The sequence below is a fragment of the Clupea harengus genome, chromosome 4, assembly GCF_900700415.2.
Source record: "Clupea harengus chromosome 4, Ch_v2.0.2, whole genome shotgun sequence".
Taxonomy (NCBI): domain Eukaryota; kingdom Metazoa; phylum Chordata; class Actinopteri; order Clupeiformes; family Clupeidae; genus Clupea; species Clupea harengus.
The window spans coordinates 16,801,455-16,826,871 of record NC_045155.1 but is presented as its reverse complement, the minus strand read 5'-3'; the positions used below and the strand labels follow the sequence as shown (position 1 = coordinate 16,826,871).

The window sequence follows — 25,417 nt, the reverse complement described above, 5'->3', positions numbered from 1 at the left end:
ACATTTTTGCAGATGCAGGACCAGACAGCCCTGACCTTGGTTCTATGAATTGGTCGTAGTTGTAGTCTAGTCAAGTGTCATTCTGTTGTTTAGGCTCTAACCTTACTTCAGCAGAGAAACAGATCCACTGTATGTCTATGCAACATCCACTCAGAACCATACTACTCACACGTACACAGAAATGCATGAAGATCTATTGTGTTACTGTGATTACTCATTTATTATTCAGATTTATGTGGGCAGTCAAACACATTAAAACTCAGTTAAACACATGTAATGACACCATGACAGAAGTGTTTTCATGTGTGTGCTCTCACATACACACTCTTACCTTACACACATAAACACACACACAAACACACACACACACACACACACACACACACACACACACAGAGAACAGTCTAGTTTATGGCACAGGTCTATTTGAGCTGTCAAAAACAGCATCCATGGCACCGGGTCACAGAGGATGCGTGCTTGACGCTATGGCACAGCAGAAATATCATGTGTGGAGGACCATCAAAAGACACATGGGCAGTGCTGGGGGTAACATCTATGGTGCTGCTTAAAGAGGGAGTCTACTTACAGCTAAGATATCTGTGGTGTTTAAGTGGTACTTGTGATGTCTACAGAGTGTTTGTGACAAACTAATAGAACTCAAAGATCAAGGGTGGGATCTGGGATGGAGGAATACTGCTAAGAGCAGATCACGTGTGGAGCTGCTACTCACTACAGAGGTGCTGATAACTCACACGACAGATGACCAGTAGAGAAAGAGACCGTGCAGAGGGTTGATAACTGACACTTCAGATTAACAGTACATAGAGGCCTTGCATAGGACTGTGCCCAGGGGTAATGGGACAGGCAATGGCTGGGAGAGCAAAGTGAGTGGTCATAGTGGATCACAAAGGATAGTACCTGTGAAGGAGTAAGCCCGATAGGTAACATATATTAAGGGGAACAACATTGACCATAGACAGAAGCCAGAAACATGCCAGTCTGGATAACAGAGGCAGTGAAGGTAATGCACCGACCCAAAACATGGCAGTATTTCAGATGCTGAGGCAGTGCTCATGTAACGTAGAGATAAACATGAATTTGAGACAGAGAAAACCAAAGCATGCTGGGATGTTATGTTGGGCTATTGAAAGCCTCATTATTACTGGACAAGTCAGGAAATGGCTGCTGTGGCCACTGATGAGGCTCCCAAGCACCAGCTGTGAGCTGGGTAGGGGGGATGGGGGAGTGCAGGGTGGAACTGGAACTTGGTGTGATGACAGTGAACTAAGCTTAAAGACGGGTTGGTTGCTGTGGAAACTCAACTACAGCTTGGCGTGGTCTCTGAGGTGTATATGAGGGTATCTATGAGGCACGGGGACAGCAGCTGTGGGATGGAGTTGGCTGCTGAGGGGAACCTTGGCATGGCGAATGGGCTCCAGGGGTGGCAGGGGTCACAGGGTTGGGGGTGTGTGTGTGTGTGTCTGGTGGGATTGGTTGGGGGGGGGGGGGGGGGGGGCGCTATAGCTGTGGGATGGGGGGCAGGTTAAGGGCATCCAGTGCACTGTGGTACAACTCTCTCAGAGCACTCAGCAACAGCAGACGACAAAACATCTGATTGAAGAGATGAGGCAACGGCTCCTGACAGAGAGAGAGACAGTGACATAGAGAGAGAGAGAGAGAGAGAGAGAGAGAGAGAGAGAGAGAGAGAGAGAGAGAGAGAGAGAGAGAGAGAGAGAGAGAGAGAGAGAGAGCGCGAGAGAGCGAGAGAAGGGTGGACAGCCCCAAGGAGGGCAAATGGAAAAGAGGGACAGTAAGAAAAAGAGAAGGGGGACACAAGTGGGGTTAGAGGTTAAGGACTGAACTCCAAGTGAACTGCTTTAATCACCGGAGGTCCCTCTGTCATTCCAGCCCTGACTCACACACTCAAAATGTATTAACATACTTATCTGACACACTGACACACACACGCACACACACACAGTGATTCAGTACCATAAGGCCACAGTGCTAATGGCCTTAGGTGGCTCACAGTATGACTCACTATCCAGCACACCAGTCATCTCAAGTGGCCCCTGTCTGTCTATTCGGGGTTTTTTTGCATTTTAAAGATCTACAGCACTGCAATGATGATATATTTGATATAGCCTTTAAAATATGATGAATTTTGCATGTTTTTGATCAAATGTTTTCATCTATATCCATGTCAGCACGTCATCTGGGCACCCCGGAACAGCGACACTTAGTGCCTGATAATAAAAGTGACATGAACTTGACCCTTGGTATGCAATGAGAAGGGGTGGAGGCTAGGTTAGGCATAGTCTAGCAGTGCAATAAAAACATCTGTTCAGACATTTCTAATGACACAGAATGCTGTTTCAGATATTACACAGAAGCTGATGAGATCTTTGTGGTTTAGGTCTGCATAATTTATCACTATTGTTACTATAAGCAGAAAAGCATTATTTCCGTTTGTTCAATACTCATTTTACATTGAATACTTTACATCTGGCAAAGCCCATTTTAAAGGTATTATTTTAATGTATAATTTATACCTCAACACAATATCTCGCATTTTCCGTCTGCTGCCCTATATCCCAGTTTGTTCTAAATACGCCAAATATATCAATGAGTACATGTCTAGCAAAGTACTTGACAGAGGCTAATTATTCATAATGAAATAAAACAATTCAATATTTTAATAATATGATGCACATTCTTGGGCTAACGAATGTATACATTTTTCAACATTCTGATGAATTTGTCAGACCGAAGATTGTATCTGAGAGATTCTCGTTCTGCCATGAAATGTCTTAAAGATATAATATCAGTTGTAAGGTGGGTGTCTGTAAAAAAATATATAATTATGTGTTCCATCCAACTGCAAATCCACACACATGCACAGTGTCTTACCCCAAGCACATGGACCCTGTTGTAGTAGGAGCTGAAATCTTTACTCAGAGACACCAGAAATTTGCACGCCTGTGAGACAGAAAGCATAAACCACATTAACATACACATACACTTACACTGGGGTGTGATGGTCACCAAGGGCCCTATTTTCAAGTACCATCTCTTTTTAGGCCTCACACAAGATCTTGAACAACAATGTGGGTGGGTCAGCACACTGATTGGAGGAGTATTTGCCAGCAATTGGGAGCTCCACTTAAATTACTTGCTTCAGACTTCTAACAGCCACTCGTAATCTCTGAAAAGTGCATTTGTGTTCCATGCATGCAATTAGACATACATAGCATCCCAAGTTTAACAATTAAAGATCAAGTCCCAGGGCCTTCAGACTGGGCAATACAAACCCCCCCATTCCTACCTCCCATGCTCCTGGGGCCATGCACACAGGACATCCCATAGTTATATAAAATGTGTACATCTGTTTGTTGTCAACTATTGTGGTTAACTACGTTTCGTTTCTTTTCGTTTCGTTTTCTCTGAACATAAAATCTATTCTGCTGATACCACATTTTATCTCTGGGTTTGTTTAGACAAGTTAATAGTACAGGTCTGTTTTTAAAACTATGATTAGCAAAGACTACATGATTTCAACGACACAGCGCTGAACTGATCTGCTGCTTAACCCATTCTATATAGACACACATTTCACAGCCACTCCCCTGGTCCCCTCCCTCTGATGGTGAGCTTCCCATGTTTTACCCACACATGTACCCAGCATCCTGCAGGATACAAATGGGTCAGCAACAACATTATATTTGACCTTCTACTTAAAACATTGAATGCCATACACACACAAAGACTTACTTGTTCAGTCTTAAGGTTAACTCTGACACCTCCTCCTTCAAGTTCCAGTGTTCTCCCTGATTGGTCAAGAAGTTCTGAATAGGGTATGAGATAATTGAAGAGAAGGAGCCACTCCCCCTGAGATATATAAAAGGTAGAGGCAGAGGCACATTTGGATTTAGATTTTGGGCCAAACAGCAAGTCATGTGTCCCACATCAATAAGTATGTATTTACAGATCATTCAGCTCAACACTAACCTCTTCTTTTAAGGAGGAGAAGTCCAGCTCTGAGCTCTCAGGAATTTCTGGGTAAATTCCTATGGAGAGTCATACACTTAGGAATGAAGACAACGCCATCTACTGCCAGTGTGTGTGTGTGTGTGTGTGTGTGTGTGTGCGCGCATGTGTGTGTGTGCGTGTTGATTTGCAAGCTCGTCTATTCAAAAGCTCAAAAAATGTTCACTCATCACAAATGCTCAAGTGTGGTGTGTGTGTGTGTTTTTACCTTCCTGGACGCCTCTCTCGTAACTGCTGAAGAGGGTGTGTAGGCGTGCACAGTTGTACATCACAAAGACCCCGCCCCTTGGGCCCTTGGTGGACACGCCCCCCTCTTTCTGCACCTCCAGAGTCACCTGAGAGACAGATGACATACAGATGATCAGACCAGACACAGACACAGACACAGACACAGACAGACACAGACACACAGACACACAGACACACAGACAAGCAACCAACACATTGACATAATGGACATTTGCAGTCTTACGCTAGCCTAAGAGTGTGGCAGTATGAAAAACATGCAGCTGAACACACACACACACACACACACACACACACACACACACACACACACACACACACACACACACACACACACACACACACACACACACACACACACACACACACACACACACACACACACACACACCAGATTAACCAAATACACAACGAACAACAGCCTTCTGCAGAGGGCAAAAACAGACTCACCGGACTAGTGTGAACAGTCGACAACAGCTCAAATCTGACTGTCGCAGATGTCATGACCCTGATGATGTCATCCCATGTCTGTCCTGAGAATGAAGATGAAAATGAAAAGATGAAATTCATCGTACTACTTTCTCAAACACACACTATGATACTAATGATCCGTATCCTCACCTTCAACCTGTTCTCCATATTTCATTTCAGACGCCTCTTTCATCTGGGATCTCCTCAACCTGAGGGGGTTAGATCATGAAGTCACTGCATGGATATGCACCAACATACACGGAACGCTCTTTCATTTTCATTGGCTTGCTTTGTTCCACACACACACACACACACACACACACACACACACACACACACAAGCTGCTCTTACTGTAAATATTGAGCAGCACTGAGTTGAGCTCCTGGGGTCTTCACTGGCCCACACACCACCAGTCTCTGTGGGGTAGGACAGCAAAAGGGTGAGAGACCAAACCATCAGACAAAACCAAGTAGGTTTCACACTTTATAAATCAAGTCAGCCACATGTCAGTCATCTTTCTCTCTCTGTTTCTCACAAACACATACAGAGAAACAGAACACACATTCATGCCTTCTGGACTGTGAGAGGACTGTGCCAGGGTCCTGGGGAGCTCATTCACAAATAGCAGCGTGGGGCTCCAAACTCCTCCATGCTGGGCTCCGTGCAGCATGTCATAATTCAATCTTCAGAAACTATGTGATCTGAATGTGATGCTCCGTGCAGCTCTGTGTACCTGCGTTGCCGTAGCTCCCGACGCCCTCCAGAGCATAGCTGTCTGCTGCTGACGGAACTCATCCTGACAGGACGCGACATGCAGGACAGTCATGGCAACCTAAAAAAAGAGGGTTACTGAGGACATGTTCATGGAACGGGTGCAGTGGTTATCTGGGGGCCGGAGAATATTACCGGTTAAAGCCTTTACCCTGATCCGAACATTTTTAACTAGTCCCACACGTCTTTAATGTCCTCTTTTTGGCCAACATCGTCTGCCAATAGACTTCCTTAAAACCCCACCCCATGAGGAGGTCAACATGCTTCTGACAGGCATTAGTCATCTGAAGGGCACACATCTGCAGAGCACACAAGCAGACCCTCATACCCAATGTGTGCTGGATCCAACAACCCAGGAGTCACTAGTGGGTGCGAGATATCACACAGGCTTTGTGCGCACAACAGCACACTTTTCCCTGCTCAGTTGAAGCAAGCATGATTCATTGTATTATTTTAAGTTATACACTGACATATAGTCTGGCTCTACATGTTGTCCACTTACCAACAAGTATCTACACTTGTTACCTATGGTCTATCTCACGGAACAGATGGTGGAAGTGGATCATTTTTGCACCATAGCCTGTTTCACTATGTCATCGTATGGCAGCCAAGCGGATCTTAAGCAGTGTGTGCGAGTTCATGTGAGTGAACAGAGAAGACAGAACTGCCACCCACCGAACTGTCAGCTGCAGCAGCTACTCTGTCCAACTGGGCCAGGTGAGCAATAGTCTCCCTTTGGACTAGAGAGAGAGAGAGAGAAGAAAGAGGAAGAAAAACAGCAGAGCGAGAGAGTGAAATGCCAAGATTACACAAGTACTTTGCTGCACTGCACAAATTCACACACATGCATGTTTCACTGCATATCCACCCTTACCTGTGCAGGTGCCAAGACTGGGGTCGTATCCCTGAAGGCCCTGCTCCTGGACCACCTCTTTCAGGTTAATCTTCACCTCTCTCTCCACCCGGTGCTCCTCTTCCTCTGTCTCCTCTCCATTTCTTCTTGTCTTCTCTTTCTCACATTCCATCTCTCTGTATGGAGAGCTCCGCAGGTCCTCCAATACCTTCTGCTCTCTCCCTTCATTGCTCCAGCTGACTGGTACAGTTGGCCAATCAACACCCAGCGCCTTGATGAAGTTGATGATGTCACCATCCTCTGGCAGAGCCGGACAGTACAAAACAGAGTACCTAAGAGAACACAGCAATGTTACCTCTCCCAATGACACCTATGACACAGTCATGACCAACCCAAGCTCAAGAGACACTGATATGTTCACAATTCACACAATGAAAAAAAGACATGCTGGATATCTTTCAGTCTAAAGGCCGAAATATACTTCTACGACTCCGTTACTCCGTGGTCACGCAGTTGCCTTGACGGACTCGTTTTCATTTATGGTTCTCCGACGGTTGTGGGTGTTGTAAAGCATTGATACTGATGTATTGACGGATTGACAGTGTCGGATAGTTAAAAAATTTGGGAGGTGCACGTTAGGCCACGGAGAGATGCTCGGAGAGGGTTTGCAACGTCGGAGAGGGCTCTCCGTGTCTCCGTGTGTCTGTAAACGGGCGACCATAAATTGCCCTTAAGCCTTGTAAGCGTTTCCTGGCATTTCCATGTTAATACCATGTTAAATCTATCATAAATGATGAATAAACAACAAGACTGTTACACTTTTGCTTAATCTACCTACCTGCTTAACCTCCTTTCTCTCTGAATATGATGTCAGTCAAAACCCACACACCCATTCACTAATAGGAACACTCACCCTTGTCTTCTCAGCAGAACGCCCAGATGGTCTGCAATGAGCACTGTGCGTAGCTGTCCCAGAGTAAGGGTGTGGGAGGTGATGTGTGTGTCTCTGGTGTGCAGTGCAGGACAGTTGAGCAGCACACACCCTTCCCTCTGTGCCCCTGACGGGCGAAGGTACTCAGCCGCTCGGCTTAGAACTCTCCGGAAAGCGGCAGGGTGGTCCACACAAACACGCAGACCCTCTGCCACTACCTCTGCCCCATGCAGTGGCAACACACCACTTCCATGTGCCGACAACACATTATTCAGCACTGCCGGGGGCACCTGTTAATACACAAACATGCACACAGAAGGGGTTATACTCATACATTTCAGATGTGTTTAATTTCCCTAAGACGAGTGAAGGATAATGTGAGAACAGGGTTTGCAGATAACGTACATATAAAACAAATACACATACAAAGACGCACACTCACACACATATTACGTTTATAAAGAGGTTAACTTAACGCATCACTTTTCGACTCTGTATTTCCCTCGTGTACAGTGGCTTCCGACTGACCCACTTAGTAACGGGCAATGAGGAGTTAATAATTTCTGCCGCAGGGTTCAAACGTTTGGTCGATGATGGCAATGTCAACTCACTAGACTAGATGACAAATCTAGTGAGAATAATAATTTCGTTTGCTTTACACATGTCAGTTGACAATTTTATCTAGAATAAGTAGATTCCTCTTGCCTTGACTATTGCTGTCTACTAAGCGAGCACACTTCATGAAAGCTGAGCAAGCTATCCTGTCACCCACCCCGTCCTGTCAACGAAAGCGTTTAAAGGCACGCGTCAATAAGCACATCTCATTCATGTGTAATGAATGACAGCCAAAAACATAAGCAACAACAAATAACGTTATCAGCTTTATAGGAGAAAACTCGTTATGGATGACGCTTACCTGTCCATCGTCGTATAGTGCAGTTAAAACCGTGTTTGGCGAAAGGAAGTCTCGGTTTCTGAGATTTTTCGCACTGCTTTCCTTGAACCAGAGTTTCGCTGGCTCATTTGGGACCCTGTCTCCTCCACAGGAACGCGTAGTCTCGGTATCATCCCGGAGCTTGTCCCGTAATGCCGAGTTCAGTGCTCGGACAGTGGAGATGATTCGAAAAGGCGACTCTTCCTCGTTCTCCATTATACTCTCGATGAAGACATCGTCAAAATAAGAGACCAATACAGGTGTGGTTCATTAGTTATGTGAATAAGGTTGTGTCTATTAATCTCTGCGATGCTACCCTACTATTGCGCGTTGTTCTAGCTCGAGTCAATCGATTAACAGTTTACTGTCCACACACATTCAAAGTGAGCGATGCGGAACACAATGGTAAGTAGTTGTTTGTAGGAGACCAACTATCGTGTTGCACAGGAAATAAAGATTGTTGATGGACCCTTCACCGCGCCATTTTAGATGTGGCATAAGTCTGGTGTGATAACCGCATTACCACGTGACTGACTATCGTGTGTAGAAGAAATCGTTGTTTTACTCTCCCCTAGTGGCCGAATGTCATCATCACTATACTATTGTTCAATGTCACAGTAAATAGCCTAACTTCATAATTCTTTCTCTCTCTGGAAGATAGGTGCAAGAATGATTAGGCCTACAAAGTTTTAAAGGAGACATATGTTTTCCTCAAGAAGTGACAAGCACTTTCCGTATCACAAGCACATTATAGCCAAGTCGGGTAAATTGTCTACTGTCTCTTTCATTACCTCAGTTCACCTTGTCAACATCATCAGCTACACTCTGGCTCCTCCTTTGAGGCTTCTCTTATTCCTTCTTGTTCCTGTTTCATTTCAACGATTTCAGTTAGCCAGCATTCAGTCTTTGCATGTTTAAGCCTTTCAGATTTTCACACATGTGCAATAGGCTCCCTGTCCGTATCCACAGGGAAATGCTCTCCTTCTCCATATTCCCCTGTTCCAATTTCTACCTACACCTCAGCTTTTTATCTTTTATCCACTTATGCTATCCTACTTCCTGGACCCCTAGAAAAATGATGTGCATTCCCAACAAGTGTATTGTTTTTTCACTTCTCTTTGTGGGAGGCTGAAGACAGAGGAAATGATTATCTGCCTTCCTGTAAGTTCGTTGACAACTTTAAAGCAATTTACATGGGAAGACACTGCTATCTATGTGGAGCCCTCAATTTCCTGCACAAGGAACCTTTTTTCAAGTATGTTCATGATCTGTCCACATTTTTCGTGTTGATGTCTACAATGCTGGATGTGAGTAGGCAGTCTGCCTTCAATGTGTTGGGGCCATCATGATGAAATCATCTTACCAAAACCACTTCTTATGGCAATGCACCACAAGCAGCCCAGCAGAACTGTATCTGCCTGACACCAAAGGGATCACATGAGGGAGAGAGATTGACAAAAAAAATGAAGTTACAGGAACTGATTCATTTCATATTTCCTATACCCTTTGCACGACTAATAATAAGCCATAATATATCAACCCCAAGTGGTCTTTGGTTTTGTGCTCTAGGTCAATGACTAGCCTCAATTTAGGTTCATCACAGACGGTACGATCATGTGAAGGAAATGATTAAATTTCAACTACAGTTGTTGTAGCACACTATATGGTTTTAATTTTAAAAGAGTGCAAATCTGCAAGTCCATCAGATTACAAGCATACAATGCCTTTAATATGTATTCTTAAAAAAAGAACAAACAATAAAACTACACACAGTGATGTTAAACATTACACATTAACAAGCTTTGTGATGGAATTGTGACGGTGGATATGGATGCCATTCTTGGCTGACACGAAGTTCCCGGTGGCGAATCATGAGTCTGGCGATCCGGGAGAAAACGTGTCATTCCAGAACAACATCCCTCATATCAGAGCTATGGTGGAGTCTCCAACACACACCCCATTCCACTCAACACCATCTTAAACAATACTCTCACAGAGGCTTATGCATACACACAAGTAAACCATCAAGTTTAAACAAGGTAGAGAACGGCAGCCCTTTAGTTTGCGAGGAGTGATGGCAACGGAATCTATATACAGCTGTCAGTCAAAGTCCAGCTGCATTATGGGTTCCGTTACTATCCCACTCGCTAAGGCCAGTGGTCCTGTCAGACTTTCTATGCTGTTCTGACCTTGGATAACACAGGTCAGACGTCATGTCTCAAGGAAAAGAAAAATGTTGTTTATGTATCTTGGTTGGTTCCTTTGCAGTTGGAGAAGTCTTGAAAAACCTGTTCCCTATCAGGAAAAGATGAGAGAGGGAGGGGTTAACCAGAGGCTGGGGGGAGACGAGATGCAAAGAGATATATTCTGAAAAGACAAGGTAAAAAGTAAAAGACAAGGCTTTTAGAGGGATGAAAGTCACGAGAGAGTTCAGAAAAAAGCAGACCTTCATTTACAGCAGAGTCAGGTACAGACACATGAATGTACATACACTCACACACACACACACACACACACACACACACAGTCTCTCTCACACACACACACACACACACACACACACACACACACACACACACACACACACACACACACACACACACACACACACACACACACACACACACACACACACACACACCGAGATCAAAAGAGCCACAGGAGAAGGGCAGGATGAAAGGGTCTCATTTGAAGGGATTTCTCTGGCAGAAGTGGCACTCTTTGATGAGAGAAAAGCAGAAGTAAAAGAGGATGAGAGGAAGAGAGGAGTGTGGCTGGAGAGGGGGAGCCAGAAAAACGAAAGAGAAAAATGTCAGTTTGAAGACTGACATAACAGGCAAGGGACTTAGGAGGAGTAGACAGATTTATTTCAGAGAGAGTGAGACAAAAAAATCAAAAAGAGTACCATTGAAGAGAGCTGCTAAGGTAAAAAGGCAGATGTCTTTCTTTACCTCTTTCTGTCTTCGTTTCCTTCAAATGCCCCCCCTTCCTTCTCTTCTGTTGTCTGCTGGGGATCTGCATGCGAGTATGTGAGAGTCTGTCTATTTATGCAAGCTCACTTCCTCTTTAGTCATCCTACACTGGTTTTCACTTTCACTTCTTCACTCGGTCAGACCAGCCCCTCCCCTCACTCCCTCCTTTCACAGATAGAGCTTGAAATCACAGAGTAACAGTCAGCTGCCAGAGTGAACCATATCGAGTCAACCATTACAATTATATGACTGTGCCATCGAGTTGTACATCGCTATGCTAAAAAGCTATCGTAACAACCAACAGTTCTATGTACAAAATACAAAGATGTTAAAGAAATGTATGTTGGCATTATACAACCACACATTCAGTTTATATGCATGGCTATAATGTAATTATAACGTACAGTATCTTAATTGTTTCGGCCAACAAATCAACAAAATAATTCTATGTAATCCTTTCACAACTTTTAGCACTTTGGACTTTTATAAAAGCTCAGGTCAAGGACCGACCTGGAGGAAATAAAGATTCATGGTGACTTTCATAAAAAGCACATTTCTCTGTCCCCTTTCTTTGGTTCTACATTCCCATTTGATTGTGCTGTAACACTTGGGAGTTGTATTTATTATGTCTTTCATTGTGAACCTCGGATTCCACATTAAAAGTACAACATGGGAATGGTTAAAAGCTTCTCCTGTTGTCCTGTTTCCACCATATCCATTAATGCAGGTGCATCAAAATGTTTATTGAACGAGGAAGCACTGAAATTGTAAATACAGATTATGTGCTGTATGTATCCTTTATTATGCTATGTAAATTAAATATTCACTATTGTAAGTATTGACCAAGCAGTGTCAGGTTTGGTATTTTGTATTTCTGGCCTGAGGTTGATATCAGATTTAGACCTGATCACATCAAGTCAATAGATTCAATTAAATTCAAGTCAAATGAATTTATACAGCGCCAATAACATTTAAAATTGTCTCTAGGCTCTTTACAGAACCCAGAGCAAGCACTAAACAAAACCCCATAAACAAACAACTTCTTTCTGGCCTTTTTTCATCAGCAACACGATGGCTATTGTTACTGTTCACAAGATCTGATCTTTCTATCCCAGGACATTCAGGTAATAGGTTAGTTGATAGTTGAGACTGCTTTAGTTAGATTCTGTTCTTATTTGTCTAAAAACACTCTGGCTGCTTTGATGTGTTTGTGTGCGCCCCCCCCCCCCCCCATTCTTTTTCTATCTCTACCTGGCCGGCCTCAAGCAGATGGTCCCCCCCTTATGTGCTGCGGTTCTGCTTAAGGTTTCTTCCTGATAAACAGGGAGTTTTTCTTTGCACCTGTCGCCATTGTGCTTGCTCTAAGGGGGCCTCGAGACAATGTTATTATTTTGGCACTATATAAATACAATTGAATTGAATGTGTTTTCATGTATTTCAGCAATTTTTCTGTTCAGAATTAGTCAAATGCACCCTTTCATTTAATTTACTCTGTTCCCCACGCTATGCATGGCTTACAATGAGCTCTTCTCTCTGATTCACATTTGCATTTAAGGGCATTACAAACTATTGTTTCAAAGATAATTGAAAATAGGGTGAGTTGTATACTTCAATGATCCTACGTGTGCGATTCATGCATGTATTCTTGTTTATATACTTTTACCTGTTTTCATGCTCGAACCAAGTCTATCACTCAATTCACAAAATTCACCAGCCAGGATTTCAACAAACACCTACCTCAATACCAGCCTCTCTGTTAATATTAGGATTCACTTTGAGACGAAAAAGCCTTGTCAGGCTTCAACAATTAAATCCTAATGAACCTCATTCACATTTAAACTAAAATGTATCTAATATATTCTGTGGTGTTGGCTCCTACTCTGAAATAACCTTCAGGACATTCATGGACAGCCAGTACAACTCAAGTGGTCATCTAGAGTTTTACCAAGTAACTTTCCAGTTTTTATAGTGTCTCATGTTCCATTTCAGGCTTTTCTATTCTTTCACTGAAAATGTAATGCTCTTCACTTCATAATTATTTTTGTTCGTACCCATGTTCATTCGTTTGTATCTGTTGGCCTTGCTGAAGAAAGGACCTATAGTTAAATTAAAATAGAAATAATCTCGTCACATACAGAGAGCGTGACTTGGAGTTGTGATCCATCTACAAATACATTGTGTGCATGTGTGTGTATTTTGTGCAGACAATCAGGTGTGTGATTTTACCGTTTGTGCTCATATTTCCTTTGGGGGTAGGATAAATGAGTCCCAACAGATTTCATACACCCACACCTGTCCTTCATTAAGTGGGTACAGGTGTGCATGCTATGGTGTGTGTGTGTGTGTATATGTGTAGGTCTGGAAAGTCCGGTGATTTTGTAGCCATATCCTTTGAGAGGGCAGGCTGTCAGTCACTTAGAGGGAAAAAAACAGAAGGGGGAATCCGTCACTGAGCTCGGACAGACACTATTACGAACACGGGTGAATAGTTATGACATTACATGCACAGTCTCATGGACTCGCCTTCACTAAAGTACATACACCTCTACACAGGCTTCCATTTAATAATTGTCTAGATGAGTCAAATGTACTCCATCCATGTGTAGGGGTATATATGCTTGAGTTTTTGGAAAATGCATGTGAACCAGAGCGTTTCAATGGGCAAATGATGACAGACAAGCATTTGTGGAAAAGTCTTGCTTATTTAATCTTTAAACTTAATGTCAAGGTCACATCTCTGGTAAAAGAAGGCATCTGAAACAAACACTTCAACGAACAAACGGAGAGAGAGAACACACAGGCGTACGCACACAAACTTACACACACTAAAACACTGTCTCTTCATGTGAAGAAAGGCTGGGAAGACCACAGCAGAGGGAAGTTGAGGTTCTTATTGGCACTGAGGCACTGAGTGCGCTACTGTTAGTGTAGGTCAGTAGAGGTGTGTGTTCGTGCTCGAGTGTGTGAAAACGTCTGCGTTTGTGTGTCTATGTTGGCAAGGTGGGGGGATGACATCAAAACGTCCCTTTAGTAAAGACGCTTTTCATAGCTGGAGGAACAAAGCAGAATAAAAGAATAAAACATTAAAGACATTTTTAATAATGAAGAGGTAGGTGTGTATTTTTTGTGTATATAATATTTCACCAGTGACCTTAAGATGTAGTTGCACACAACTAAAGTAGCCTGTTCAATTAAAGAATGAATACTATTAAAGAGGGCCCATTATGCCTTTCCAGTTTTTCCCTTTCCTTTACTATTATATAGCTTTTTGTGCATGTAAACGGTCTGCAAGGTTATAAAGCCCAAAGTACACGCCAGAGGGAGTAACACTCTCCCACAGAAACCACTTTTCTCAGCTGCCTGAAACGCCTCGTTGGAATTCCAGCCCGTCTCCTTTATTACAGGATGATGCAATCTCGTAATACAATCTTTATTTTCCACCCAGCTGACCAATCAGAGCACACTGGGCTCACCGGGAGGAGGGGGGTTAAAGACACCGGAGCTCTAACAGAGCCTTTCAGAGGGTGAATACAGATGTACAATATGCGAAAAATTTAGGCATGGAAATATATTCTAGTACACCCCAAAAATAAACTTCTGAACATAGAAAATTAGCATAATAGGTCCTCTTTAAGTTCCTGGTCTAGCATTCTAGGTATATGCCACCAGGTTCAAAGAGGGTGATATTGAGTGGGTGCACACACACACACACACACACACACACACACACACACACACACACACACACACACACGATCATCTACCTGTGCAAACTGTGGACACCTCCCTCCATCTGGGCGGATGAGGTTCTCTTCTCGAACTTTAGATCACCAGAATACATCATGGCTCTGCCAATGAAGCACATAGCCAATCAACTCAACCTCACACACACAGGTCATGCAACAAGAGGTGTTTTATGTGCATGTGAGTGTGTATATACCTCAGCTGAGTAAGGCTCTTGGCACCGATGTCTTGGCATGAGTGCTGAATGCCAGCGATCAGGTAGGGCACAAACTGGTGGATGGAGCCTTTATCCTGCACTGCTCCTGATACACCCTGGGCCACCTTGATCTTGTCACACTCACTGAGAGGCAGAGAGAGAGAAGGTAAGGGGGCCGGTTAGTGGATTTGATGCAGGTCACTAGTACGTCACAGAGACACGGGTCACGAGTGGCACCTGAAGTAGCGGGTCTGGGAGCCCAGGTTCTTGTCCATAGCGTCCAGGGAGCCCATGCCACGATACTTCTTCAGCCGGATGCCGTCAGAGAAGAAATACTCTCCTGGGGCTTCTGACGTGGCAGCCAGCAGTGAGCCCATCATTACTGAGAAGCAGAGAGAGAGAGAGAGTGACTATGATTCTCTTGAGCAGGACACCACACTGCTTTGGTTGAACCATGTTGTAATGTCTTCCATAGACAGTAGGGGGCACTGCAGCCCAAGACCACAAGACATTTTAATCCTCCTTTGCGTGCGTGCGTGCGTGCGTGCGTGCGTGCGAGAAAGTGAGAGTGCGCTCACCTGTGGAGGCTCCCAGAGCCAGGGCCTTGGCAATATGACCGACCGTTTGGATGCCACCATCAGCGATGACTGGCACACCAAAGCGCCTTGCATACTCTGCCACCTTGTACACTGCGGTGGCCTGCGGCCGTCCACATGCCAACACTGCAGGACACAGAGATAGAGGGAGAGCCAAAACCATACCAAGTTAACACCAGATCAGCACACACAAAAAAAGAACACTGATAGGGTTTGAAAAAGGTATAATACATAACCCATGACATATACGATACCTAACCCATGACGTCATGGGTTCAAGAATACTGGTGCAACCTTTAAACAGACACTCAGCTCTGCTTCTTCCAATCAGATCTTCATTCTTTTATTTTAGATTTATTGTCGACATAATTATTATAAAGGTTTACCATAATGTCAACGGTGAAGTTTTCTTTTATCGTGTTATACTCTCTTCTCACATGCATGAACATTCCCATTACACACACACAATCAGATTTACACATAAACTAATCCACATAAACAAACACAAAAATAATAATCCTACATTCACTCCCTCTGGCTCACCCACGCCTTAGAACAGCGGTGTCATTCTGAAGCCATCCAGCCCACAGGTAGGCCATGCTGTGCTGCTGAAGAGCCCTTTAGTTCATTTAGACGAGCAGGGGCTGAACCCTCACAGCTCAGCACCGGTCACACTATTAGTGCAGAAACCCTTAGTGTGTTTGCAGTGGGGAAAAAGGCCCATTATCTAGTTTAAGACGTACCCCCCAAAGCATTTAATCATACTAGATGTCAGGAGAATAGCATCACACAACGCATTATTATAGAGGGAATGGGATGTTGAATGGAATCAAAGGTCAGAAAAAGGAGAAAGGGATCATCCTTTCAGCATTTGAATGGTCTTCTTTTTCAAGGGTAATGTTTGTGAATATGATCAGAGATGCTGACACCTTTTATGACTCACAGCACACTTGTTACAAGACAAATGTCGGACATGTAGTCTTTTGGATTGATTCAGACCAGAGTTTAGAACCACCAACTCAATAGATGGAACTAAACATGCCAAAAACAAAAATACTCCAAGTGTCTCCCAGAATGCGTTATCTTATGAATGCTGAACAATGTCACTGGCTGATTGAATCAGTGACATTCAGGAAGAGTGCACTGGATTTCAGGGAGGTGTGGAGGTCACTTAAAAATTCTATTAAAATTCACCCTTAAGCAATTGACTTGGCATAGCAGAGAGGGTTTGTGGGTAGTGGAGTTTAGGAGTCAGAGGAAGTGCCAGGTGTGACTGTTAGTCAGACAATGACAAGCACCCAAAACCCCAAAAACCCAAACACCAGTCTACTTCTACTGATGCAGAGCCGTTAACCAACCAATCAATGCAGCAGGCTGTGGAAGGAGGCGGGCATAGTGAGGTAGTGAAACCAATGGGAGCCCTGCAGGGGTGGGGCTCGGAAGCATAAGGGACTTACTGGAGTATCCTGTTACAGTAGTTGGGGTTTTGGGGCTGTGGAGCTTTAAATCAGGAGGAACAGTAGGGTGCGCTAGACGGAGGAAGGAGAGGGAAGAAGGAGAGACACAGATGGAGAGTCGGGGAAAGGCTCAGAGAGTAGACGGCAGGCACAGGTGCAGAGTGGCAACAGGTAAGAGAAGAATGAGAGTGAGGGACAGTGAAAGAAGGAAACATTAAGAACAGTAGAGGAGAGTGGACTGACTGACAGTAGATTCACCTACACACACACACTCACACTCCAACAAAACTCTCCAGATCCAGACCTTCAACAAACCATTGTTTTCATCGCAACATCAAAATACTGGGAGCCAAGTACCCCGATTCAACATCTACATATAAGGTTTTGCTACCGGAACATAAAACAATTACTTGAAAATGAAAGTTACTTATGTCACCAACACAATTAAAAGCATGTTCGTTCATTTTTTATTATTTTTTAATGATCACTTTCCTCATAGGAGCATGATTGAAACAAACCATCAGCAGAACACTATTCTGAACAAAAGCAAGGCAAAATCAGTGTGTGCATACCTACCCTGTTTTAGTGATGAGTGCACACATGATGTGATGTGCAGCTTCTACTCAGTTGTGTTTCTTATTACCCAATCACACACTTGTGTGAAACAAGCCTTCAGAGCCAGAGGCACACATATATACACTTCACATCTGGGTTTATTTGCACCTCAACCCACACACACACAGTCAAAGAAGACCCATATCTTTTCCACTGTTTTAATGGAAGAGGGGCATAGGACAAACCCACCGGGGTAAAGAGCAGGTGTGACTGTTTACCCAGCCCAGTGGTAAGACCAGCCCACATGGTCACACAGGTCACTCACTCTGACTCTGAGAGGGGAAAAGTGCCTCACTGCCTCAACCGGCAGAGGGAAGGCGGCAGAAGGGCTGGGATTGGCTGATAGCAATTGAGTATGAGCGACAGGACTCACCTTCTTGAGTGATGCAGATGGAGCCGCTGCCCATGCCTACTCTCAGTGCATCGACTCCGGCATCAATCAGATTCTTGGCCTGCGCCGCCGTCACCACTTAATACGTACAACAACACAAACAAACAGAGAGAGGGTGAAAACATACACTTAGGTCAGATCTGACCAACTAGAGATACAGTGGCATGCAAACATTTGGGCATCCCTGGTCAAAAGTCCTGTTTATGTGAATAGTAAAGTGAGTAGAGGGTGAACTGATTTCCAAAAGGCATAAAGTTAAAGATTACACATTCTTTTCAACATTTTAAGCACACTTAGTGTATTATTTTTGTTTTGTACAATTTTAGAAAAAAATGTGTTATTTCCCTTGTAATAATTAGCATGTTAAGGCTATGGCTTAGTGGTCTCAATCATCGTTAGGAAAGGCCAGGTGATGCAGTCCATCAATCAGCAGTCATGGGCTCTTCTAAGCAGCTGCCCATCACTCTGAAAATGTAATGATTGATACCCACAAACCAGGAGAAGGCCATGAGAAGATGGTGTTTACAGGTAGCCGGTTTATCAGCTTGCAATGTCATTCAAAAACGGCACTTGACAGGAACGATGGAAGTCAAGTTGAGGTCTGGAAGACCAAGAACATTTTCAGAGAACTGCTCATAGGATTGCTAGAAAGGCAAATCAAACCCCCTGTTTGACTTGATGGAACCGCATATTGATGTTTTCCTGTTCTGATTGGTTGTTGCATGGTGGTTCTTGTGTGAGCATAGAAATGCTCATATGGGGGACTGATGGAACCAAATATAGCTGTTCTACTGTTATTTTGTATCATCTGATTCTGTAACATACCCCTGGATGTGTACTCTGTCTGTCTCACTGAGACCTGAACCAGAACAGATAGCCTGCTTCCTGCCATCACCCTTTGTCCTCTGTTCTCACCCCCCACCCCACTGTCTCCCCTTCCTATCATTACCTGTAAGGTGTGGTCTCACCCCCCTCCTGTATGACTGACTGAATGGTATAAATGCCAACACATGGTACATTCAGGTAGGCCATTCTCTGAGCAACACGCTTAGAGGGGGTCTCCACGCTGAAATAAACTCCAGAAATCCTGACTGCGTCTTCCGGTCCATTCTTCAAGTTTGGCATCAGGTGCTCATTAGATTCTATCAGACTGCAAAAGACCTTCAGGAACAGACTTTAGAGTGGTGGTGCACTGTTCTACTGTACAGCAATACCTGCATAAATATGACCTTGATGGAAGTCATCCAAAGAAAACCAGTGTCAGAACTTTGCAAATGCTTTTGGGGAAAGAGTCCTGTGGACTGATGAAGTTCAAATAAAGCTTTTTGGACACAATGAGCATGTTTGGAGGAAAAAGGGTGCAGAATTTCATGAAAAAAACACCTCTTGAAGGTAAGCATGGGGGTGGACTCATCATGCTTTGGGATGTTTGTGTTGCAGGGGGCACGGGGAACATTTCACTGGTAGAGGGAAGAATGAATTCAATTAAACACCAGCAAGTTCTGGAAAAAAACATCACACCATCTGAAAAAAAAGCTGAAGATGAAAAGAGGATGGCTTCTACAACAGGATAATGATCTAAACACACCTCAAAATCCTCAATGGACTACCTCAAGACGATAATGATCCTAAACACACCTTAAAATCCTCAATGGACTACCTCAAGGTTTTGCTATGGCCCGCACAAAACAAATGAGTCGCATAATTTGCTGTAATTAATCGTGATTCATGCCTCCCTCTTAAGACTACAAGAACTACAGATTTCCAAAAAAACCATGAAAGGTCATCAAAATGGACCATCAGCTTGATAGGCGTATTTGTTATATGTGTAGCAGGTAAAGAGTGAAATGTGTGAAAGTCTGCCTCAGGCCTTTCTCCTTTGTGTTATTTTGAAGCTGTAAAAGATGGAAATAAAAAAGTAATCTTTCTTAAAATATTGAAGAAAATCTTAAACTTTTGGAAATCACACCATCTTTTCCTCTTCCACAACATTTTACAGTCAAAAACATTTTGACCAGGGGTGCTCAAACTCTTGCATGCCACTGTGGCATATCTGTGTGTGACATGAATGTGTGTGATCTATAATGAAATGTAGAACTGGTTAAGCATGTTTAACCATCCAGACATTTTGATTCCTGATTATATTTGAACTTAATGTGGAATCAAATCAAGTACATAAACTTTAAAAGAACATATTTACCATTGCCTCCAATAACCTGCAGGGTAGGGTACTTCTCTTTGATGTATTTAATCAAGTTTATCTGAAAAATAGAGTTGCCCTGGGAGGAGTCCTGAGGTGAGAAGAGAAATAGTGAAAGTGAAAAAGGAGCCGTTAAAGTATGACACGTTTCAAAGCACACACCTACACACAAGCACACTAATCATACTCCTCTCTTCCTTTTTTCAAACACACACAAAAAAATACTGACCAACACAACTACGTCAACGCCACTCTGCACCAGCAGGTCGAGCCTGTAACGGTCATCGTTGTGTGTCCCGATGGCAGCGCCACACAGCAGCTGTTTGCGCGAGTCTTTAGAGGCCAGGGGGAAGTCTCTGTTCTTCTTCAGGTCTGTGCGAGCAATGATGGCCACCAGACAGCCCTCCGCGTTCACTATGGGCAGCTTGCCTAAAAGGCACAGACGTGCAGACGTACATCAACGGCACTGTCCTCTAAACCAAAGCAGCACAACCCAGAGCACAATCCTGGAGTAGCATTGTGGGATACTCAGGGAAAGGGTAAAAAAGCTGGCATCTTGGATAAACATTCCACTAGATGTAGACTATACAAGAATAGAGAATTTGAAGTGATATCACAAAATGCATTTTTGAACTAGACATAGGACTACTCTCAATGCTCATCGTAGAGACCAGCTTGTTGACATGTTAGTCACCAAGGCAACAGAAAACACATCAGTGAAGCAAAGTTGCAAAGCCGACAATGGCACCTCTGCCTTCATTAAAGGCTCCTGTGCACTTTGCAGTCTTCACACAGCACACACACTGCCTAAACACACACAACCTTACGCGCACACACACACACACAACCTGTCACCTGTAGAGACCCTGTAGAGACCTCTGAAGTCAAATATTTGGCATGCATCTGGAAATGTGATCACATATCGGTTCATTTGCAACTTCACAGTTTAGATACTTCTGTCTGACCTTATCTGATGCATCAGCTTGTGCTGCTGACCGTTACATTTTTTATAACCTAGACCACTCATTAATTTCAATTAACTCACAAATTGTACCAATAATAAATCTTCTGTTACTAATATGTTACTGCTACTATTACAGCACATAAACAAGTTACTTTCATTTTTCAGGACCAATGGGAACACACGTGAGGACACGTGGTGTGAAGCTTTAAATCAGCCAACACCCACACCCACCTTTCTTGCTCCTCTGCAGGATCTCATTGGCCTCTTTCAGTGTCACTCCAGCTGGAGCCACCACCAAATCCTCCAACTTAGTCATGACCTTAGAGAGAGAGAGAGAGAGATAGATAGAGAGAGAGAGAGAGAGAGAGAGAGAGAGAAAAATGGTCAAATTAGTGAGAAAAGATGGGACTTGGTTAATAAATAGTGAAAGTGTTGTATATCTAGCAGTGCACTAAAGTCCATCAGCCCTGTGCAGGCCCACTAACCTCGCTGAGGGGCAAGTCGTGCTCTTCCTCCTTGAGGAAGTCGATGTCTCGGGAAGAGATGATGCCCACCAGGCATCCACCCATCTGCCCGTTGTCAGTGATGGGAATGCCGCAGAAGCCGTGGCGTGCCTTGGCCTGGAAGACGTCCCGCACGCGCTCAGATGGGCTCATCACCACTGGGTCGGTGATGAAGCCCTGCTCGTACCTCTGAGGGGGGGGGATGGAGGGAGAACCACAAGGGAGGACCACAACAAGGGTAAGAGGAGGAAGGGCGCAGGGGAGGAAATCAGCGGGAGGAGGGAGGCATATTTTCACACAAGACCACCAGGGTTGGTACTCATTGGGCCTATGCTTTACTACAGGGAATACCATGCAAACACTGCAGTCAGAGAGTGTCAGAAGCCTACAAGAAAAGGAAGAGGGGTTGATTGAGTTTGAAAGACAAGTATGATTAAGCACATGCAAACAGACAACTGAGTCTGGGGACAAAGTATGATCAAGTGAGGTAATGAATAAGACTGGAGTGTGACTATTACCTTGACCTTGCGGACTTCATTGGCCTGAAATTCTGGAGTGCAGTTATGGTGCATGAACCCAATGCCCCCAGTAAGCTGTGGAGAACAAACACATGATACCCATGAAAGACGTTATGCTTCTTTGTGTTTAAATGAACGCAAGAGCCAATGTGCGCTTACTTACAGCCATGGCGATCGCCATTCCAGACTCAGTGACCGTGTCCATGGGCGAGGACACCAGTGGTGTTTTCAAAGTGATTGTTTTTGTCAGAGCAGACGTCAGATCCTGTAAAGAGAGACTCAAATCTAGCCTGTGCCAAGACTGCAACATGAACAGAACCTCACTACTTCCATCAAGAGGCTCCTGAACTACTTCTGTCTGGCGACACACTCACAGCTCAACCATTCAAATCTGACATTACAGTGAATACAACCAGTCACAGTACTCACCACCTGCTCTGAAGTGAAGTCAATGTACCCTGGGAGAACCAGGAAGTCACTGAAAGAAACAGAGACAGAGTGATTCTACCTACAGCTCAGCCATCAATATCAGTTTGAAGGGCTGAGATATATAGCTGTATCCATCCCTTCTTCTTGTATCGTGATCTTGCGAGTGTGCAATGTGAGTCAGCACGGGTTTCACCCATGATCATTGTGGACACTGAGAAGAAAAAATAACTTGAAAGAGAGAGAGAGAGAGAGAGAGAGAGAGAGAGCCAACACACCTTTAAACACAAAAACACCTTTGTAAAATGTTGTGGATCACGGTATGTTCATAAGCGTCTGCGGGGCTTGCTTATGGAGTTTCTTTCGTCATGACGAGTTTGACCAATATATCTGTAATGAAGTCGACCTTCACATGGTCCAATAACTACGTAGTATAATAGCTCTTTAAACTGAACAGGATTATCATCCATATAGCTGATCCATTTGTTGAAAGCAGAACTACAGAATAAAGAATAATTTAAAGAGCCATACTTGAGTCATTACAAAAGCCTTAAAGACTTATTTCTGGGCATTATCGAATGCGCTCTGTGGGTCATGAGGTTAAAAATAGATAAGCATGGTACATTCCACAACAGCCGTAAACACTGCCGTCCCTGATTCGGCATTACAACAGACCATTGCTTCCAATTGAGTTTCCATGCTTTAGTTGAGTTGTCAACTACCTAGATAACTCTGAGAGTTGGCTGTAATTAACCGTCTAAAAGAATACCGACATTGGACAAACTGTTATGTTGGTATTTTCTAGCTAGCTTCACAAACTGAGAGATGAAGGATTCACACAATATCATTAATTCAACTTCACGTTCCCTAACGTTAGTCTAACTTCTCACGAAGGTAATTAGGGTAAGGTAATTATGATTTTGCAAGAGAGCAACACTAAACATGAACATGCACGCATCAACTAATAATTTACCCATTTAGGAATGTGAGCCAATCACTGTAGTACGAAATTGACAGTTAGCAGGTCACATATCACTGGGGATCCAAAAGGAATTCATTAGTGCGTGTACAAGAATCGCTTATTAGTAATGACACCTGACCTGTCAGTATCTCCCAATTTAGCGAGCTAGCCAAGTAACGTTAACGTTACGCTAACTACTGCATAAAATAACTGTTGCGGCATTACGTTATGCAGTAAAATAGCGTAGACGTCATCCTGAAGAAACAGGTGGACTTTCACCTCTGCTAGTTTTACTGATACAAGTCTGCATAGAAATGCTGCAGTGACCTAGTTAGTAGCAGATAGCAAGGCAATATGTTACCAAAATAACATTTGTACTTTTGTGTGACAGCATTCCAGGACGGCATGTGCACTAGGCCCATGAGTTGCGGTTAACGTAACTTACTTGTAAGTAAGACCGTCTCCGCAATTGAAAAGTTGCTGTGCCGCCAAACCATCTTCAGGCACGTATCCTGTCTGTCCACTAATTAGGTAGTCAGCCATAGCGTTCACAAAGAGGAGGTTTAGTAAAACAAACGGTCCGACCCCAGTTTCTGGAGGCGTGTAGGCGTAATGTTAGCTTACAAAACGACAAACTTCTGTCGCTGCGTAGTAGCAGCGGGCTAACTTAGGTAGCTATGTCCTTGTACTCCGGTTCCTTAGCGGGTTCATGAAGGATCTCCTACCATCCGATGTATAATGAGTTAAAGGGTCCTCACGTTAGCTCTTTTGAACACAAATGATTTTGGGCTGATGAATGAAATTTGTGGTTCGGGCCTGGTGTGACCTTCCGTAGTGTTCACTGGAACAGCACGTGTGTGTACTGCCCGCAGTCCATGCGTTCCGCAGGCTTAAGTAAACTGTATCGCCTTCGTCATTTCCGGGAGTGAATGTGGAGCTGGCTGTTTTCCAATCTGCTGCTGGTGCCAATCATGTTGAGAAAAATATATATTTTTACAGTAATTAGGTGGTGCCTATATGTATATCTTGCTGTTTATGAAATGTCTTCTCTTATCTCATAGTCACACGTATATGGCTGAGGGGCACTGGATCGGGTTAATTTTATCTTCAGCGCACGACTCTAGTCTGCCTTTATTTGGATAGCAAAGGCTGAACCCATGTGTGAAGGCAGTACCACGCCAAGGCCTGCGCAGCAACGCAAACCATTCAGTGGTGCAGGTCGTTGAGGCGATAATAAGCCATGGAGGCGGTTTAGAAAGCAGTTGTAGAGACATCAGTTGTAGTATGTCAGCGTATCTGGTTCGTCTTCCCTTCCTGTTTATTAATGGTTAAGATTTAGGATGGGTCAGTGCAGTAAGATACAAGTAGTAGCCTACAGAAGTGCTGCCAGTCACCTGGGTTTGGGCTAGTATTGATTGCACTAGCCAGGTAGTGCCCCTGTCCACTTCAGACAATAGTACTACTAGTTCTGAAGTCATGTAAATCCTTGCGATGGGCATGTAAGCCCAGCACAATTCTGATTGGAAGTGAATTTAAAGAAGGCAATTTAAACTGACACAAACCCTGGAGCCCAAACAGGAAAACTTAGCGTGTGCAAGAAAGAACTTGCCCTCTAATTAA

At 43.9% G+C, this 25,417-nt stretch overlaps 2 protein-coding genes across 4 annotated transcripts; both read right to left on the bottom strand.

Moving 5' to 3' along the window:
- Positions 1-1,514: 1,514 nt before the first annotated feature.
- dalrd3 (DALR anticodon binding domain containing 3) lies at positions 1,515-8,697 on the bottom strand. Of its 2 annotated transcripts, XM_012834494.3 has the most exons (13): positions 8,237-8,697; positions 7,303-7,610; positions 6,411-6,721; positions 6,212-6,276; positions 5,499-5,597; positions 5,117-5,181; positions 4,915-4,973; positions 4,744-4,826; positions 4,256-4,382; positions 4,009-4,067; positions 3,772-3,888; positions 2,911-2,979; positions 1,515-1,638 (listed from the first exon to the last, which is right to left on the bottom strand). In XM_012834494.3, the coding sequence occupies exons 1-13, from the start codon at positions 8,468-8,470 to the stop codon at positions 1,519-1,521; spliced, it is 1,716 nt and encodes a 571-aa protein (XP_012689948.2). In that variant the 5' UTR covers positions 8,471-8,697; the 3' UTR covers positions 1,515-1,518. The 2 variants fall into 2 exon arrangements, with proteins under 2 accessions (XP_012689948.2, XP_031422292.1); XM_031566432.2 differs by lacking the exon at positions 1,515-1,638 and having other exon boundaries at positions 1,758-2,979.
- Positions 8,698-13,908: 5,211 nt separating this feature from the next.
- impdh2 (IMP (inosine 5'-monophosphate) dehydrogenase 2) lies at positions 13,909-24,684 on the bottom strand. Of its 2 annotated transcripts, XM_031566430.2 has the most exons (15): positions 24,243-24,684; positions 22,840-22,888; positions 22,574-22,675; positions 22,411-22,485; positions 21,875-22,081; positions 21,621-21,708; positions 20,655-20,854; positions 20,426-20,516; positions 18,208-18,303; positions 17,220-17,291; positions 15,745-15,888; positions 15,404-15,548; positions 15,167-15,310; positions 14,991-15,074; positions 13,909-14,275 (listed from the first exon to the last, which is right to left on the bottom strand). In XM_031566430.2, the coding sequence occupies exons 1-15, from the start codon at positions 24,338-24,340 to the stop codon at positions 14,254-14,256; spliced, it is 1,617 nt and encodes a 538-aa protein (XP_031422290.1). In that variant the 5' UTR covers positions 24,341-24,684; the 3' UTR covers positions 13,909-14,253. The 2 variants fall into 2 exon arrangements, with proteins under 2 accessions (XP_031422290.1, XP_031422291.1); XM_031566431.2 differs by lacking the exon at positions 17,220-17,291 and having other exon boundaries at positions 24,243-24,682.
- Positions 24,685-25,417: the final 733 nt, after the last annotated feature.

Excerpts from the sequence above, each read along its gene's own strand:
- dalrd3 (XM_031566432.2), bottom strand. The coding sequence starts at position 8,470 with ATGGAGAACGAGGAAGAGTCGCCTTTTCGAATCATCTCCACTGTCCGA. Across the intron at positions 6,722-7,302 it reads GTTCTGCTGAGAAGACAAGG|GTACTCTGTTTTGTACTGTC; the intron begins GTGAGTGTTCCT and ends GTGTTCTCTTAG. Across the intron at positions 6,277-6,410 it reads CAGTCTTGGCACCTGCACAG|TCCAAAGGGAGACTATTGCT; the intron begins GTAAGGGTGGAT and ends CTCTCTCTCTAG.
- impdh2 (XM_031566430.2), bottom strand. The coding sequence starts at position 24,340 with ATGGCTGACTACCTAATTAGTGGACAGACAGGATACGTGCCTGAAGAT. Across the intron at positions 22,676-22,839 it reads ACTTCACTTCAGAGCAGGTG|GATCTGACGTCTGCTCTGAC; the intron begins GTGAGTACTGTG and ends CTCTCTTTACAG. Across the intron at positions 22,486-22,573 it reads GAATGGCGATCGCCATGGCT|CTTACTGGGGGCATTGGGTT; the intron begins GTAAGTAAGCGC and ends TGTTCTCCACAG.